Consider the following 19,795-nt stretch of genomic DNA (forward strand, 5'->3'; position numbering starts at 1 on the left):
TCAATGTAGTGTAGTGGACAGTATAGTGTAGTGGTCAGTATACTTGTCAGTGTAGTGTAGTGGACAATATAGTGGACAGTATAGTGCAGTGGACAGTATAGTGGTCAGTGTAGTGTAGTGGACAGTATAGTAGTCAGTGTATTGTATTGGACAGTGTAGTGTAGTGGTCAGTATAGTGGACAGTATAGTGTAGTGGATAGTGTAGTGTAGTGGACAGTATAGTGGTCAGTGTAGTGTAGTGGACAGAATAGTGTAGTGGTCAGTATAGTTGTCAGTGTAGTGGACAATATAGTGGACAGTATATTGCAGTGGACAGTATAGTGGTCAGTGTAGTGCCTGGACAGTATAGTGGTCAGTGTAGTGGACAGTATAGTGGTCAGTGTAGTGTCTGGACAGTATAGTGGCCGGTGTAGTGCCTGTACAGTATAGTGGCCGGTGTAGTGCCTGGACAGTATAGTGGTCAGTGTAGTGCCTGGACAGTATAATGGTCATTGTAGTGGACAGTATAGTGGTCAGTGTAGTGTTTGGACAGTATAGTGGTCATTATAGTGGTCAGTGTAGTGTCTGGACAGTATAGTGGTCAGTGTAGTGTCTGGACAGTATAGTGGTCAGTGTAGTGCCTGGACAGTATAGTGGTCATTGTAGTGGACAGTATAGTGGTCAGTGTAGTGTCTGGACAGTATAGGAATCAGGTTGGTTAGTACTATTGTAGGAAGGTAAGGGACAGGACTCGGGGAGTGCTAAAAGTCCGCAAGTTAGGGGGCGCAAATTACTTGCCTTGCCCTGGGTGCTGACAACGCACACTACACCACTGATGGCATGCAACTAGTTTAACTTAACCCATAGTAAGCCAGCACATTTTAGAAATTGGCTGAGATCCCAGAGTTCAGCTTAAAGCGTGTGTGTCTTGACAGCAAAACTATTATGTACTTGAAATGACTTACAATAACTTTTTTATCTGAAAACATTTTGACATGATTGCCAGGTTTTCTATGCTTTGCTATTACCTTATTGTATTTTTAATTCAACATACAGTGTAGCCAGTATCATGGAAGAACAACTGCGATTATTTTAGGATAAGCCACAAAGAGACCTATGGTACTTAGTTTAAGTAGACTTTAGTAAATTTGCATTGAACTAAAGGATCAGTAAAGTACAAGCACTGTTTAGCACCCCAACAGATTGAGAAAGCTTGGGCATGGGCCATGGGATATCTTCCATGAATAAGCAGGGCCTATAAACATATGAACATTCCTTGGTCTGGCCCAAAAGGTTAGACCAGGTAAATGTCTCATGTACTGTATGTTAGAATCTCCTAGCATATGAGAACTCTGAGGTCCTAAACCGCAAAGCCTTTTGAAAGCCTATATATGGCTAAAGCCAACATTCTTAATATAATATATACTATAATTTATTAAATATATAATTTGTTAAATTTATGAGCGGGAGCCCTCAGAATGCTTATCTGCTAGTGTTGGGGGTCTGTGCAGGGGCGGACTGACAACTCATGGGGCCCCCGGGCAATAGGAGATTATGAGGCCCCCAGGCAATAGGAGATTATGGGCCCCCCAGGCAATCAGAGATTATGGGGCCACACAGTATATACACACAGTATGCAATCACACAGTATATACATACATGTACACACAGTATACACAGACATGTTTCTATCGGCTGAGAAGGTACTGGAGAGTTGGGGCAGCTACAATCTCTGGATTTTTAGACCAAAAGGATGTCAGTAAGGGACATTTCAGAGACAGATGTAAAAAAACAAACAAATTTTTACATACTGTCCCTGGTTTTACTGAGGCTGGCAACCCTGATGGGGCCCCCTAGTGGCCCGGGGCCCTCGGGCAGTGCCCGAGTAGCCAAATTGTCAGTCCGCCCCTGGGTCTGTGACAGACATTTGACAGAATGCAGACCTGCTGTGCTGTAAGTGGATTTTTTTCTTCAGTGCATCAATATAATGTTAAAAATATAATATTTATGTATATATTTATTCTCATCTCTCCAGATTCAGAATGACTGGAAATATGTCGCTATGGTCATTGATCGTATCTTCCTCTGGGTTTTTGTACTGGTCTGCATCCTGGGCACAGCTGGACTTTTCTTGCAGCCGCTGATATTTGGAGACTAAAGAAGAGCTGTTATTCCATGTATATATTGAAAAGGATGTTCATGTATGGTTATGTAAAGGAAGGGAGTTTAAAAAGACACGTGGTCACTCATTAAAATTAGAAGAAAAGAGGTTTAACCTTAAACTGTGTAGAGGGTTCTTTACTGTAAGAGCAGCAAGGATGTGGAATTCCCTTCCACAGGTGGTGGTTTAGCGATGGTTTAAAAAAACTATTAGATAATCAGCTGAACGACCACAACATACAGGGATATACAATGTAATACTGACATAAAATCACACACTTAGGTTGAACTTGATGGACTTGTGTCTTTTTTCAACCTCACCTACTGTGTAACTATGTAACAGGCTGTCATGTGAGAAAGAATGAGTGTAAACTAAAAATTGGTTCATACATTTTTACATACACCCTGCATGGCACACATACACACATGCACACCTGCAATTAGCACAGTTACATTAGAAATGACCTACGTTACTGTTTACATGGCATGCTTTGGGTGATAAAATTGATATTTTAACAGATATAGTTTTACAGGGTGAGTAGATAATAGAATTCTGGCATAAAATAAATCAATAAAAGTCCAACTTTGGGCAAGGACAAAAATGATACATTGATCATTTTTTTCTGTTCAACCAATGGCTGAATTCCAATCCATGTATGGTTGGCATAATGCAGCATTGCTCTTTTTTTTTTTCTGGTCAACCAGCAGGAATACAAAACCACATCCAATCAAAACATCGCATGTGTGGATGGGGAAATCTTTCTCGCATTCCAACTCTGGGCAAAGACAAAAATTATACTTTGTCAATTTTTTTGTTCAACCAGCGTTTTGAACGAAAAAAAAAATGATCTGATTCCCACATCAACACATTTGAAGTGGATGGGGGAATCTTTCTTGATGTGGTACTGTATTCTGACAGCGAGGAGCCCTCCCATGATCAGTGTCGCTGGCTAAAGCTGGCGGCACTGATAGTTCGGGAAAAACCCAACAGGCTGGTTGTACACAAGTCAAATGATAGGACAACTTGCCAATACGTGGATCTAAATTTGTCCGGTCCCAGCTGAACCTACTGAATTGTGATCCATATATGGTGGGCCTAGGGATATCCTGTGAGTGCAGCATGTCATAGACCTGCCCCGGAAGTCACCACATCACACTACACATTTTATATGGTACAGTCCAGGATATTCTCAATTATCTTCAAATATCCAGCTATGTACAAAGAAAAATGTAAGATTTCTAAATTTCTCGTACACTTGACTGGCAATTCAAGATGAAAATAGCTTCACGTTTTCTTCTAATCCTACTCCTTTATTAAATCCATTCAACACACCAAGTAAAAATGAAGCAATCTTACTTTGACTAGTAAATATGCCGACATACATTTATAAAATAAATCATTTCTACATCTAACTATTCTGTGACTAGTTTCATTATCAAACAGTTCCATCTTTGCCAACTCACGCTGCATTTTGAAACGTCCATGAACTCTGGCTGAACTAAGAGCTGGCTATCCCAACATAATCTTTGTGATTGAAACATGAAATGAATATAAAAGTTAGCACAATCCCACATCATGATGGACTGGCCAATCTGTCTGGGTTCAATTCGAATTTGTGGAATTCTGTTTGAAAGCTGTACAACCCAAATTCACATTAAAAGGGCACTCTCTCAAACTTTGCTGCAGATTCCTACCTGTTTCTGTTCAGAAGAAATAACTGTTTGCTTGACAATATCCTGTGCAAACTGATTTTGAATAGGAATGACTGGTTCATTATAATCACCTGGTGCACTCTCTGTGTTCTGATGAGAAATGTTGCATGAGCTGCATCCCCTTGGAAGTAATTACACTTAAAAACACTTACACAGTATCTCACCAAAAATAAAACTTCAGTTGGCGGAGGATGCCTAAAATCTGAGTTGTATCTTAGCGCATCTTCTTCTCTTCAAATCAGTAAGCCAATCACACAAGCAGAAAATTACAGTTTTGGAGGTGTTTTGCACACCAGCAGGGTACAGAATGCCTCCACAATGCCATATTACATTGAATATTACAGAAAATTACAGTGTTGCAGACTAAAATGGTAAGGTCTTTTAACTATTTGTTGTTATACGACGGCAGGTTAACTACCCTGCGCAAATCGCTGTAGCTGTACAGCGGCTGCTTTAAAGGCTCTAAGCGGCGCGTAGCGACCCGTGATCGCTCCTAAGAGAGGCAGAATGGGGATCTGTCAACGTAAACAGACAGATCCCCGTTCTGTCAGGGAAGTTGAGAGAGCTGTTGCTAGTGATCAGGGACAGCGATTTTTCTGTACTCCCTGTCAGTACACTCCCCCCACAGTTAGAAACACTTCCCTAGGAAACATTTAACCCCTTGATCGCCCCCTAGTGTTAACCCCCTCCCTGTCAGTGACATTTATACAGTAATCAGTGGCTATTCTTAGCTCTGATCACTGTATAAATGTCAATGGTCCCAAAATAAGTGTCAAAAGTGTCCGATCTGTCCGCCGCAAAACCAATCAATATATGCATATTGCTTATTTTTTACTAAAAATATGTAGAAGAATACATATTGTCCTAAACTGAAGACATTTTTTTGGGATATTTACAGTATCTCACAGAAGTGCACCCCTCACATTTTTGTAAATATTTTATTCTTTCTTTTCATGGGACAACACTGAAGAAATGACACTTTGCTCCAATGTACAGTAGTGAGTGTACAGCTTGTATAACAGTGTAAATTTGCTGTCCCCTCAAAATAACTCAACACACAGCCATTAATGTCTAAACTGCTGCCAACAAAAGTGAGTACACCCCTAAGTGGGGATGCCCCACAGATACTCAATAGGGTTTAGGTCTGGAGACATGCTTAGCCATTCCATCATTTTTAACCTCAGCTTCTTTAGCAGTGGTCATATTGAAGGTGTGTTTTGGGTCATTATCATGTTGCAATACTGCCCTGCGGCCCAGTCTCTGGAGGGAGGGGGTCATGTTCTGCTTCAGTATGTCACAGTACATGTTGGCATTCATGGTTCCCTCAATGAACTGTAGCTCTCCAGTGCCTGGCAGCACTCATGCAGCCCCAGACCATGACACTCCCACCACCATGCTTGACTTTAGGCAAGACACACTTGTCTTTGTACTCTTCACCTGGATGCCGCCACACACACTTGACACCATCTGAACCAAATATGTTTATATTGGTCTCATCAGACCACAGGATATGGTTCTAGTAATCCATGCCCTTAGTCTGCTTGTCTTCAGGAAACTGTTTGCAGGCTTTCTTGTGCATCGTCTTTAGAAGAGACTTCCTTCTGGGATGACAGCCATGCAGACCAATTTGATGTAGTGTGCGAAATATGGTCTGAGTACTGACAGGCTGACCCCCCACCCCTTCAATCTCTGCAGAAATGCAGGAAGCACTCATACGTCTATTTCCCAAAGATAACCTCTGGATGGGATGCTGAGCACGTACACTCAACTTCATTGGTCAACCATGGCGAGGCCTGTTATAAGTGGAACCTGTCCTGTTAAACCACTGTATGGTCTTGGCCACCATGCTGCAGCTCAGTTTCGGGGTCTTGGCAATCTTCTTATAGCCTATGCCATCTTTATGTAGAGCAAAAATATTTTTTTTCAGATCCTCAGAGTTCTTTGCCATGAGGTGCCATGTTGAACTTCCAGTGACCAGTATGAGAGAGTGAGAGTGATAACACCCAATTTAACACACCTGAGACCTTGTAAAACTAACGAGTCACATGACATCGGGGAGGGAAAATTACTAATTGGGCCCAATTTGGACATTTTCATTTAGGGGTGTACTCACTTTTGCCAGCGGTTTACACATTAATGGCTGTGTATTGAGTTATTTTGAGGGGACAGCAAATTTACACTGTTATACAAGCTGTACACTCACTACTTTACATTGTAGCAAAGTGTAATTTCTTCGGTGTTGTCACATGAAAAGATAGAAGAAAATATTTATGAAAATGTGAGGGGTGCACTCACTTTTGTGAGATACTGTATAATAGCAAAAAGTTAAAAATATTTTTTTTTCAAAACTGACGCTTATTTTTGTTTATAGCGCAAAAAATAAAAACCACATAGGTGATCAAATATCACCAAAAGAAAGTTGTATTTGTGTTAAAAAAAAGACGTCAATTTTGTTTGGGTAGTTAAAGCGACACAGTGCCGTATCGCCAAAAATGACCTGGTCATTAAAGGGGCAAATCTTCTGGTCTTTAAGTATAGCAGCAGCACACCGATCTGATTCAATTTAACTTGAAAAAAATATATATATTATAGGTGGTTTTGGTGGCAACACCTGCATTTATTTAGCAAGCAGTACAAGACATGAATTGACCAGCAAATACAGAAGCCTTAAAGCGGAGGTCCACCCTAAAGTGAATCTTCCGCTCATTGGAATCCTCCCCCCCTCCGGCACCACAATTGGCCCCTTTCAGGGGGGAGGGGGGTGCAGGTACCTGTACAGTACAGGTATCTGCATCCACTTCCGGCGTAGATTCTGCAGAAGGTACGGCCCTTTCCGCAGAATCTACGCCCCTTTCCGAAAGTCCTCCGCTGCCTGCTGGGAAACACACGGATCCCAGAGACAGCGGGGACCATCCTTATTGTGCAGCGCAACTCGCGCATGCGCAGTAGGGAACCAGGAAATGAAGTGGAAAGGCTCCACTTCCTGATTCCCATACCCAAGATGGTGACGGCAGCACCCGAGAGACGATCGAGAGATCGGCTTCGGGTGCCGACATCGCGGGCACGCTGGGCGGGTAAGTGTCACTATTTTAAAAGTCAGCAGCTGCAGTATTTGTAGCTGCTGGCTTTTAAAAAAAAAAAAAACGGCGGACTCCCGGCGGACTCTCCTTTAACAGATGTAAAAGCTATAAGAAAGTATACTCTTAAAAAAATAAAGAGTCCTCAACTTTGTACAAACTGGCTAATAGCACAACAGCAACTTGGACGTGACTTGGACGTGACTTGGATGTGACTTGGACGCGACTTGGACGTGACTTGGACACGACTTACAACACTTATTTAAGTCGCCCCAGGCCAGGCAACTTGCCGTGGCCAATCAGAGAATGAGCTCTCAGGGGGAACTCCTTTTGAGAGCTGATAATTCTCTGAGAGTCGCCTCCGTATAGACGGAGATCCGACTTGGAGGCGATCTCCAGCTTCTGCTACATTGTTTTGCCTTAATATTGTCAAAACAGAGTTCAAAAAACTATTTCAAAATGAAAACCTCAAATTTCCCAAACCCTCTCCAATCTCTGTATCCAAAATTTTTCCCAAAAATTCAAAATGAAGACTTCAGTTATGTGCTTGATAGAATGTGGTTAGTGCCTGGACAGCATAAAAATCCTTGAAGTGGCAGCAAATAGAAAAAGCCAAGGCAGGTTCTATCTATCTTGTGATATAAAATAGAGTATAATATCTGAGAGAAAATAGACACAATTATTGTTGTTCAGCAGCTGTACATTGTGTAAGCAGCTTGGTTAGTCTGCAAACTAAGATGGAGAGATAGACAGGTTGAGGTTTCATTTTGAAATAAGAAGAAACAATAGCCACAAATATTGCACAGTAGCTGGATAGCATGCAAGCAGCTTAGTAAGGCTGCAGTATAAGAGGGTTGAGATGAGACAGTTTTTTTTATAGCAATACAAATTAGAGTGTATTATCTGAGAGACAGTAACATTTTGTTCAATTGCTGTACAATATATAAGCAATTTGTTTAGATTTCAATATAACAGGGAAAGAATAGCAGGTTTTAACCTAAAATAGAAATTAGTGTTTAACAGGCTGAAAACTCTGAGGCACAATGCAGGATTTACTCCGCAGCAAACATTAGACATATTGCAGCTGCTTTCTAATTGAAGAAAATAGGCTGCAAACTTTGAGGCACAATGTAGGATTTGTGCTGGAGAAAATGTTAGAAATATGGCAGCTCAGGTCCAGCTGTGGAAACATTGTATGGCATCTTTACATTGGCGGAGCATCAGAATTGGCCAGGAGAGGTTGCAGAAGCCAACTGTTGCTGACACACATAAAAGATAATCCTAAAAAAGACTGTTGGGTCTCTATTTGGTCTGCAAAATTTCCACATTCATAGGCAAGGACCAAAAACCTTAAACACAGAATTTGCCTCAAACCTATGGAAGTGGTGAACCTGAACCTCAACCCTAATCATGACATAGGTGATTTGGTATAATAGTTGTTTGCAGGCAGTTCTTCTTATGCAGATACTGATGAATTTTGTTTCTGTATGCCTATAAATGTAAGAAAAATATACGTTTTATTATTTAACAAAAATTGAAATCTACTGAACTGTGTTCATATGAATTACAATTACTTGTTCATAATACTACTGAATTATCTGCCTACCACATCACCCAGAATTATTCACATCTGCTGTGTATAAATGCAACATTATCAGATTACTACAAATGATCAGATATTATGTCAACGGTTACCAGTTTAACTAACGAACACAAACCACAAGACATTTCTTGAATTATTCCCTTATCCTGTTGACTCAGGAACAGCTGTTACTTTATACATGTGTCTATGAGCATGTATGAGTAAAAAATGTGTGGCTAAAACTATATGAGTGAAAAATGCTTATGGAGAAAATATTTATGCTGAATGTTTGAAGACACAAGACAAGAGGGTAAATACCTATGCAGAGGTCACCTATATAATGCATAGGTATTTACCCCAAGTTTCCTAGTTTTTTTTTAAAATGCTCATTCCATTTTCTAATTGTTAACTGGGTCAAATCTCCGCGCGTTTTTGACCACAGGGACGAGCACATTCGAAGGAGTGGAATGGAAAATGAGGTTCACATTCAGGAAAGTACATTCACTCCAAAATCAAAAGCAAACATTTATTGAAGCACAATTCGTTTTGTCATCAATTGTACTAATGAGAATTTTCATACCAATGTCTCTACGAATATTTATCTGAACGTTTGTTTGAAAATCTACTATTGTATGGGCAGATTAAGAAGCAATGACCCAAACCCATTCATGAACTGAAAACTGGAACCGAAAAGGTGAGACAGCCTCTCCCAGTGCTTCATACTAGGGATGAGCCGAACACCCCCCTGGTTCGGTTCACAGCAGAACATGCGAACAGGCAAAAAATGTATTTGAACACGCAATCACCATTAAAGTCTATGGAACACCAACGTGGAAAATCAAAAGTGCTAATTTTAAAGGCTTATATGCAAGTTATTGCCATAAAAAGTGTTTGAGGACCCGGGTCCTGCCCCAGGGGACATGTATCAATGCAAAAAAAAAGTTTTAATAACTGTGTTTTTTTGGGAGAAGTGATTTTAATAATGCTTAAAGTGAAACAATAAAAATGAAATATTCCTTTAAATATCATGCCTGGGGGGGTGTTTATAGTATGCCTGTAAAATGGTGCAGTTTTGCCATGTTTAGAACAATACCACAGCAAAATGACAATTTTTAAGGAAAAAAAGTAATTTAAAACTGCTTGGGGCTGTAATGTATTGTTGGGTCCTGGCAATATAGATGAAAATCATTGAAAAAAACGGCATGGGTTCCCCCCCCCCCCGCTCCCCAGTCCATTACCAGGCCCCACTATATACTCTGAACAGCAGTAGATATACTATACGGCCTGCCCCTATATACTCTGCAGAAAATTGGGCCTTAGGTGTTAGTGGTACCAGAATACTGTAAGCCCTCACAGTTACTCTTGGTGAGTGCAGGAATGAGCCCTGCTGTGAAATACTATATCAAAAATTGTAATTACATGCCCCCATTAAACAGTGGCAGAAAAAGTGGGCCTTTGGTGGTGGTGGTATCTGAACACTGTAAGCCCTCACAGTTAATCTTGTTGGACACAGGAACGGGGCCTTCTGTGAAATATTATATCAAGATTTGGAATTACATGCCCCTGTTAAACAAGGGCAGAAAAATTGGGCCTTTGGTGGTGTTGGTGGTGGTGGTACCAGAACACTGTAAGCCCTCCCAGTTAATCTTGTTGGGCGCAGGAACAGGGCCTGCTATGAAATATTATATCAAGATTTGGAATTACATGCCCCTGTTAAACAAGGACAGAAAAATTGGGCCTTTGGTTGTGGTGGTGGTACCAGAACACTGTAAGCCCTCCCAGTTAATCTTGTTGGGCGTGGGAACGGGCCCTGCTGTGAAATATTATATCAAGATTTGGAATTAAATGCTCCTGTTAAACAGGGGCAGAAAAATTGGGCCTTTGGTGGAGGTGGCGCAACAAAACTGTAAGCCCTCACAGTTACGCTTGTTGGGAGCAGGAACGGGCCTTTGGTGGTGTTGGTGCCACAACACTGTAACCCCTCACACATACTCTTTTGGGTGCAGGAATGGACTCTGCATTGAAATATTATATCAAGATTTGTAATTACATGCCCCTGTTAAACAGTGGCAGAAAAATTGGGCCTTTGGCGGTGGTGGTACCAAAACACTGTAAGCCATCACAGTTAATCTTGTTGGGCACAGGAACGGGCCTTGCTGTGAAATATTATATCAAGATTTGGAAACATTAGGCTTTTGGTGGTGGAAGTGGTGGTGCCACAACACTGTACGCCCTCACAGTTACATTCGGGCGCAAGAACAAGCCCTGCTATGAAATATTATATAGCAAGAATTGTAATTACATGCCCCTGTTAAACAGGGGCAGAAAAATTGGGCCTTGGGTGGTGGTGGTGGCGTCACAAAACTGTAACCCCTCACAGATACTCTTGTTGGGCGCAGGAGCGGGCCCTGCTGTAAAATATCAGATCAAAAATTGTAATTACATGCCCCTGTTAAACAGGGGCAGAAAAATTGGGCCTTGGGTGGTGGTGCCCTAAACCAAAAATATTATTGGAAGCTAGCATCATCAAGATTGAGGATTAATAGGATAGTCCCTCAGCATAGGCAGTCTTCAAGGGATCCCACATCCATAGAAAATACAATCAGTTACATCAGCATCAGGTGCTTGATAGCTGCTAATCCAAGACTGATTCATTTTTATGAATGTGAGTCTATCATCAGAGTCTGGGGACAAGCACATGCTATGATCCGTTACAAACCTTCCAGCAGCACTCAATGTGCATGCAGAAAGAATGCTGGATGCAGCACAGGCCAGTAGCTCAATCGCATATAGAACAAGTTCTGGTCAGTGGTCCATCCTCAAGACCCAGTAACCCAGTAGATGCTCTGTTTGAAAAGTCTCCAAGCCTGCTATTGCCCCTAGATATCCCTGCACCATGTAATGCAGACACTGGCGATGGTTGCTTGAATGGTTCAGACCTTGGCGCTGAGGACTGAAAAATAGTATAAAGGCAACGGTCAGCTGGCCACCTTCTCCACCTCTCTTCCTCTGACTGAACGAAGCCTCAGCAACACGTTGTCCAGCATCAGGAAATTGTAGCCTCCCAGGGTCTGAAAATGCATTGACCAAACCTTTCTTCAAAGCCTCCTGAAGATGTTTCATCCTCTGCTCCCTCTGCGATGGGGGATGAGTTCTGCAACCTTAACCTTGTAAAGTGGATCAAGAAGAGTTGCCAGCCAGCCATGGTATCAAGGAGTAAGTCTCCTTGATACCATGAATCCTAGGGTCCTTTTGCAGGATTTGCAGAATCAGGGAAGCCATGCAGCGTAAGTTTGCAGAGGTATTCTAGTCATCTGGGTCACTAAGTAACAACCTCCTCCCAGCCACGTACGACTCCTTAGGTTTCTGGGAACTGAAAACCATCCCTTGATGACTCCTGCTGAGTGTTTTCCTCCACGTCCATGCTGACAGAGGGACAGTGTAACTGATGCATGCATTATCGCTGCTCCCCATCCTTGTGGCCTCCTCAAATGGTGACAGGACAGTGCATGCATCCTTGATCAGTAGCCACTGGCATGGCGAACAGAAGCCAAGCTCCCCTGACTCTGTCCTGGTGCCATACTCACCCAGGAACTCATTGATGGCCCTCTTCTGCATGTGCAGCCGCTGCAGCATTACCAACATTGAGTTCCACCTGGTGGGCATGTCACAGTTGAGGCGGTTGGATGGGCAGGTTGCATTCCCTTTGTATGACCAGTGTAAATGACCACAGACTTTTCTGGCCTGCCTCAGGAGATCCTGTAAGCCTGGGTAGCTGCTCAAGAATCGCTGCACCACCAAATTCAGGATGTGTGGCAAACATGGAACATGGGTCAAGTGTCCCTGTTGGAGGGCATAGAGAAGGTTGGTGCCATTGTTGCATACAACCATTCCTGGCGGAAGCTGGCATAGCGTCATTCACTTTTGAGCCTGCCCCTGCAGAGCTGACAGAATCTCTGTCGCAGTGTGACTGCTGTCCCCTAAGCAGAACAACTCAAGCACCGCATGGCATCTCTTTGACTGACTGCTGGCGTAGGCCCTTGAAAGCTTACGGAGCACCACTGGTTCAGAGGACAAATCTGCAGAAGTCCATTCCACAGAAGTCCATTCCAGCTCTCTACCGGCAGGTGGAAGGCAGAAAAAGAGGAGGAGAGAGCTGTGACAGAATCACCAAAAGCATTTTGGAGACGTGGTGGTGGAACAAGCTCCAACAATAGTGAACCCTGTCCTGCATTCTTCCCAGCTGCCAGCAGAGTTACCCAGTGCACCATGAAGGAAAGGTAACGTCCCTGCCCATGCCTGCTGAACCATGAGTCAGCAGTAATATGCACCTTACTGTTGACTGCCCTGTCCAACAAGGCCAAAACATTGCCTTCCACCTGCCGGTAGAGAGCTGGAATGGACTTCTGTGAAAAGAAATTATGTTTTTGCCACTGAGGTACAGCACATTCCACAAATTCACAAAAGGGGTCAGAGTCTACCAGCTGAAAAGGCAGCAGCTGCAATGCTAGCAATTTGGCCAAGCTAGCATTCAGATGCTGAGCATGTGGATGGTTGGGACTCTATTTCTTTTTATGGTTCAGCAACTGGGGTAGGGAAATTTGCCTGCTAAAATTAGATGGTGGTGTACTGATAGCATATTGGCTGCAAGTACTTGGGACACCTATTGCTATATCTTCATTCCTCTCAGTGCAGGTTTTTGAGAGGACTGGACATATAGCGGGGTTGGAGATCCCAGATGAGTAGCAAGGAGAAGTCCGCCTTTTTCTTTGATGTGGGTCTTTCAAGTGCTGTTGCCAAAGGACTGCATGGCAGGTTGTCATATGTCTGGTCAAGCATGTGGTACCCAAGCGGCTGCTGTTCTGGCCACACTTGATCCGCTTCAGACATAGATTGCAAACAGCAATGGTGCGATCTGCTACACACAGTCAGCAGCGCCCAGCACCCGCGGAGCTCTGTGGTGTGATGCAATTGGGTGTCTGCCTTTAAGCTGCCCCCTAGAGGACATTTTGCCTTGTTGGAGTTGTACCTCCTTCTCCTCCTCCTCCTCTCTTCTCTCAGGCACCCAAGTAGAGTCAGTGACCTCATCATTCCCTCCCTCCTCGTCACTGAAGTAAACTTGGCAGTATGCTAGAGCTGGAGGAACATGACTGACAGTTTCTTGTCTTTCTTGGGCACTCCCTCTCTCTAGGTTCACGTTACACCCTTCCTCAACCTGGGACCCAACATCGGAGCCTTCAAATCGCTGCAAATCCTCCAGTAGCGTGTAGCCAACATTGGTTGAATCGTTCTGGGGCCTCCTCCGTGCATGATGTTGGGGATACGGAAGGAGTGACTGTGGACAAGGAGCAGGTGGAATAGGCTGCTTTGGCAGATGCATTGGAAGGCAAACTACTCTGAGCCTGAGTGACAGGGGATGAGGAGGATGAGGACAGCTTTGTTATCCACTCCACCAACTCTTCTGCATGTTCTGGCTCAATAATATGGCCAGCAGCAGAAAAAAGGGACAAGTGTGCCCCAAGGCCACCTGCAGAGGATGCACCGTGACCATCACTGTTGACTGTAGACACAGAGGCTGCTTGCCCTCTTTTAGTTGCCTTTGAGAGTCTGCCTCTCCTTGGTGGCCTTCTGGACATGATGTATATTTTGTTTTGAAACACCACACTACACTGTATTAGATACTGTGTACACCACCAGAAGTGTAGTAGAAACTCTATACAGTATTAGATACTGTGTATACCGCCTGCACTGTATTAATAACTGTACTACAGCGGCACTGTATTTTATACTGTGTACACCACCATAAGTGTAGTAGAAACTCTATACAGTATTGGATACTGTGCACTAGGGATGAGCTTCGTGTTCGAGTCGAACGTACGTTCGACTCGAACATTGGCCGTTCGTGCGTTCGGCGAATTCCGAACGTTTTGGCCGTTCGCGTCAAAATTCGAGTGACGCGCGCGCGGACCACAATGCACTGCGTTGGCGCAGTGCATTGCTGTCCGATGATTGGCCAAGCATGCACTGTGACCCCGCATGCTTGGCCAATCGCAGCGCCGGCAGCGAGGAGAGCCATGATTGGCCACAGGCATCCTGCCTGTGGCCAATCATAGCTCAGACTGTGTAGTGCACGCCCCACACTATATAAGGCCGCCTTTAAGGCGGCCTCCTGTAGTGTGTTACTTTGCATCTGAAGCAGTGGGTGTTCTGTGTACCTTCAACACAGTACACACCAATCGTTTTTGGCTGATTTCCTATCTTGCTGCTGTGTAGTGGTTGTTGTCTGTGCCCTGACTGCAGTATACACCACTATATTCACCTCACCTATATAGCTAGTGATCTAGCTTTAACCACTTAACAACTGCCCATTGCCGATTAACGGCTTCAGGGCGGTTGTTTAACTCAGAGAGGCCGTTAATTAACGGCCTCCCAGAATTCTGCTCTCGCGTGCCCCGAGGTGGGCGCACTCGAGAGCATCCGTGACCGCCGGGTCAAATGACGGAGTGATCACTTGGAAACAAACCGGCGTCATGTTATGACGCCTGTTCCTCCCTCCCCTTTCTGTACCGATCGGTACAGCGGAGGGGAAAGAGATCGGTGTCAGCAGCGATGTGGGCTGCATCTGCAGTGCCCACATCGCTCCTCACCGAATTTAACCCCTCAATTCCCTGCCAATACTCTGCAATACCAGTGCATACTCTGCAGTACCCTGCCATTACTCTGCAGTACCCCGCCATTACTCTGCAGTACCCCGCCATTACTCTGCAGTGCAGTACCCCGCCATTACTCTGCAGTACCCCGCCATTACTCTGCAGTACCCCGCCATTACTCTGCAGTGCAGTACCCCGCCATTACTCTGCAGTACCCCGCCATTACTCTGCAGTGCAGTACCCCGCCATTACTCTGCAGTGCAGTACCCTGCCATTACTCTGCAGTACCCCGCCATTACTCTGCAGTACCCCGCCATTACTCTGCAGTGCAGTACCCCGCCATTACTCTGCAGTGCAGTACCCTGCCATTACTCTGCAGTACCCCGCCATTACTCTGCAGTACCCCGCCATTACTCTGCAGTGCAGTACCCCGCCATTACTCTGCAGTACCCCGCCATTACTCTGCAGTGCAGTACCCTGCCATTACTCTGCAGTGCAGTACCCTGCCATTACTCTGCAGTACCCTGCCATTACTCTTCAGTACCCCCCATTACTCTGCAGTAACCCCCATTACTCTGCAGTACCCCCCAATACTCTGCAGTACCCTGCCATTACTCTGCAGTACCCCGCCATTACTCTGCAGTACCCCCCATTACTCTGCAGTAACCCCCATTACTCTGCAGTACCCCCCAATACTCTGCAGTACCCCCCATTACTCTGCAGTACCCCCCAATACTCTGCAGTACCCTGCCATTACTCTGCAGTACCCCGCCATTACTCTGCAGTACCCCCCAATACTCTGCAGTACCCACCATTACTCTGCAGTACCCCCAATACTCTGCAGTACCCTGCTATTACTCTGTAGTACCCCGCCAATACCCCGCCAATACTCTGTAATACCCTGCCATAAATTGCCATACCCAGCCATACTCAGAGATACCCAGCCATACTCGGTGATACCCTGAAGTACCCAGCCATAGACGCCCCCCACCCCTCACCGCCCTCTGGTGCTTCTACCAACTCGCCAGTACGATCAAAGCCAGAATCTTTTTTTTTATTTTTTATTTCAGGCTTCCCAGCCTAGAGGTGAGATGTGGGGTCATATTGACCCCCCAGATTTCACTGTAAAGAGGACCTGTCATCCCATATTCCTATTACAAGGGATGTTTACATTTCTTGTAATAGGAATAAAAGTGATCAAAAATATATTTTTGGGAAAAAAAATGTCAAACTAAAATAAAGTAAAATGAACAATAAAAAAATAAAATAAAAATTAAAGCGCCCATGTCCCCATGTGCTCGCATGTGCCACACATGTGAGGTATCGCCGAGAATGTTAGAGCGAGAGCAATAATTCTAGTCCTAGACCTCCTCTGCAACTCAAAACATGTAACCAGTAAAAAAATATTTAAAGCGTCGCCTATGGGGATTTTTTAAGTAGCGACGTTTGGCGCCATTCCACGGGCATGTGCAATTTTGAAGAGTGACATGTTTGATATCTATTTACTCAGCATAACTTCATCTTTCACTTTATGCAAACATTGGGCTAACAAGTGGTTAATAATAGAGCTAGTCTGCGTGCTCTGTACCCAGTACATACCGCTATAATATAGGGCAGGCCCCTACTTTCAAACATCCAACTTACAAACATCTCCTACTTGCAAACGCAAGGAGACAGCAGCAAGTGAGATGAAAAAAGATGGACGACAAAACAAAATTATACAGGGGTGATAACCCTTCCCTATGTTTTCCAAAAAGCTTAAAGATATTTTTTTTGACTGGAGCTACACTTTAAAAATGTACCGGTTGAAAATGACAAACAGATTCAACTTAACACAACAAACCTACACAGTCCCTGTCTTGTTTGCACCGCCTGTATACTGCTGTTCTGAGTATATAGGGCCTGGGGGCCACACGCATTTCCTTTTTTTAATATGGGTACGGGGTTCCCCTTAATATGTGTACAAGACCCAAATAGGCTGGTAATGGGCAGGGAGGGCTACCCATGCCATTTTTATGAATGATTTTCAACCATATTGCAGGAACCAGATATAACATTAAAACCGCAAGCAGTTTTAAATGGTGTTATTTCCGTTTAATGTCATTTTGTGCAGGGACTGTTCTAAACACGGGAAACACGTGGCACTTCACAGGCATACTATAGACACCCCCCAGGCACCATATTTAAAGGAATATTTCACTTTTTTTTTTTCACTTTAATCGTCATTAAAATCACTGCTCCCGCCAAAACGGTAGTTTTTAAAACTTTTTTTTTGCAGTGACCCATGTCCCCTGAGGCAGGAAGCAGGTCGCCAAACCCTTTTTAGCACACTATCTTGCATATTAGCCGTTAAAATTAGCACTTTCCGATTCGAACGTTCGAGTCCCATAGACTTCAATGGGGTTCTAACGTTCGTACCGAACGCGGGGGTCGTTCGCAAGTTCTGGTGCGAACCGAACCGGGGGGTGTTCGGCTCATCCCTACTGTGCACACCGCTTGCACTGTATTAATAACTGTACTGCAGCGGCACTGTCTTTTATACTGTGTACACCACCAGAAGTGTAGTAGAAACTGTACACACTGTATTAGATACTGTGTACACCACCAGAAAAGCAGTAGAAACTGTACCATGGCTGCATTGTGTTGTGTACTGTGTACACCACCAGAAGTGTAGTAGAAACTGTACACACTGTATTAGATACTGGGTATACCACCAGAAAATAGTAGAAACTGTACTATGGCTGCACCTTATTGTGTACTGTGTACACCCCCAGAAGTATATTAGAAACTTTACACACTGTATTAGATACTGTGTACACCACCTGCACTGTATAAGCAACTGTACTATGGCTGCACTGTATTTTATACTGTGTACACCACCAGAATTGTGGTAGACACTGTACACACTGTATTAGATACTGTGTACACTGCCTGCACTGTATTAACAACTGCACTACGGCTGCACTGTATGGTGTACTGTGTACACCACCAAAAGTGTAGTAGAAACTGTACACACTGTGTTAGATACTGTGTACACCGCCTGCACTGTATTAGCAACTGTACTAGGGCTGCACTGTATTTTATACTGTGTACACCACCAGAAGTGTAGTAGACACTGTACACACTGTAATAGATACTGTGTACACTGCCTGCACTGTATTAACAACTGTACTACCGCTGCACTGTATTGTGTACTGTGTACACCACCAGAAGTGTTGTAGAAACTATACACACTGTATTAGATACCGTGTACACTGCCTGCACTGTATTATGTACTGTGTACAGTGGCGGCTGGTGAAGTCTTAGGATAGGGGGTCGCCAGACCCCGCCCTTCCCTTTTGACCCCTCCCACTTGGTGAAAATGGGCATGGTTTCATCGAAATTGTGGACTCTAAGGTGGTGTGGTTAGAGTCTGAGATGAACGAGGAGTGGAGGGAGACGGATGGAGGGACAGCAGGCCCAGATCCTACACAACAATAGAAATATGTTTATTGTAGAAAGTTTAACAATCAGCAGATAAAGATATTCCAAATACTTGGTGTTAGCACTTCAAACATCCCGACACCATGGTTGTTATGGTGTCGGGATGATTGAAGCATATTATTTCTATTATTCCATTGTAATATAAAATGAAATCATTCAACTCCCCATAATGCAGAATCAGTGGGAGCCCTGCCACCAGATGCCATCAGCCACGTCGCCTGCCACCAGATGCAATCAGGTGTCCCCAGCGGAGTCCGTCCTTACATCAGGTGCCCCCAGCAGAGTCCCTCCTTACATGCAGCTTGTGTCACATAAAATGCAGCCTGTGTCCCACCAAATGCAGCAGCCTGTGTCACCACCAATTGCAGCAGCCTGTGTCACCACCAATGGCAGCAGCCTGTGTCACCACTAAATTGCAGCAGCATGTGTCACCACCAAATTCCAGCATCATGTGGCACCATCAAATGCAGCAGGCTGTGCCACCACCAAATTGCAGCAGCCTGTGTCGCCATCAAATGCAGCAGCATGTGTCACCTTCAAATGCATCAGCCTGTGTCACCACCAAATGCAGCAGCATGTGTCACCACCAAATTCCAGCATCATGTGTCACCACCAAATGCAGCAGCCTGTGTCATCACCAAATTGTAGCAGCATGTGTCACCACCAAATTGCAGCAGCATGTGTCACCACCAAATTGCGTCAGCATGTGTCACCACCAAATGCAGCAGTATGTGTCACCACCAAAATGCAGCAGCATGTGTCATCACCAATTGCAGCAGCATGTGTCACCACCGATTGCAGCCACATGTGTCACCACCAAATTGCAGCAGCATGTGTCACCACCAAATGCAGCAGCATGTGTCACCATCAAATGCAGCAGCCTGCCTGTGTCACATCAAACCCCCCATCACCCAGTTACTTACCTTGCTGTGTGTTGTCCTTTCCAGTGGTGTCTCCTTCCACAGCCGCAATTGAGAGGTCTATCTTCTCATACTTCCTGTTTACTCGCTCCTGGGTGCAATTGGAGAGAGAAAACAGGAAGTAACATCTAACTCAGATATCAATCAAACCGCCCAGCCGTAGTAATATATACTACGAGCGGCGGGTGGAAGCTACTCAGCGCTTAAGAAAGCGCTGCAAGGAGGGCTAAA

General features: G+C 44.4%; 1 protein-coding gene across 1 annotated transcript in view; it reads left to right on the forward strand.

The window, feature by feature from the left end:
* The window catches only part of LOC143963861 (neuronal acetylcholine receptor subunit alpha-3-like), a 49,330-nt gene extending 45,515 nt beyond the window's left edge, over positions 1 to 3,815 (forward strand). The window contains exon 6 of the mRNA XM_077473599.1: positions 2,015 to 3,815. Within this exon, the coding sequence (XP_077329725.1) occupies positions 2,015 to 2,137 (123 nt within the window). The 3' untranslated portion in view covers positions 2,138 to 3,815. The remainder of the gene's footprint in view (positions 1 to 2,014) is intronic.
* Positions 3,816 to 19,795: the final 15,980 nt, after the last annotated feature.

The sequence above is a fragment of the Lithobates pipiens genome, unplaced genomic scaffold, assembly GCF_037356315.1.
Source record: "Lithobates pipiens isolate NorthernLeopardFrog02 unplaced genomic scaffold, aLitPip1_a1.2 Scaffold_8, whole genome shotgun sequence".
NCBI lineage: Eukaryota > Metazoa > Chordata > Amphibia > Anura > Ranidae > Lithobates > Lithobates pipiens.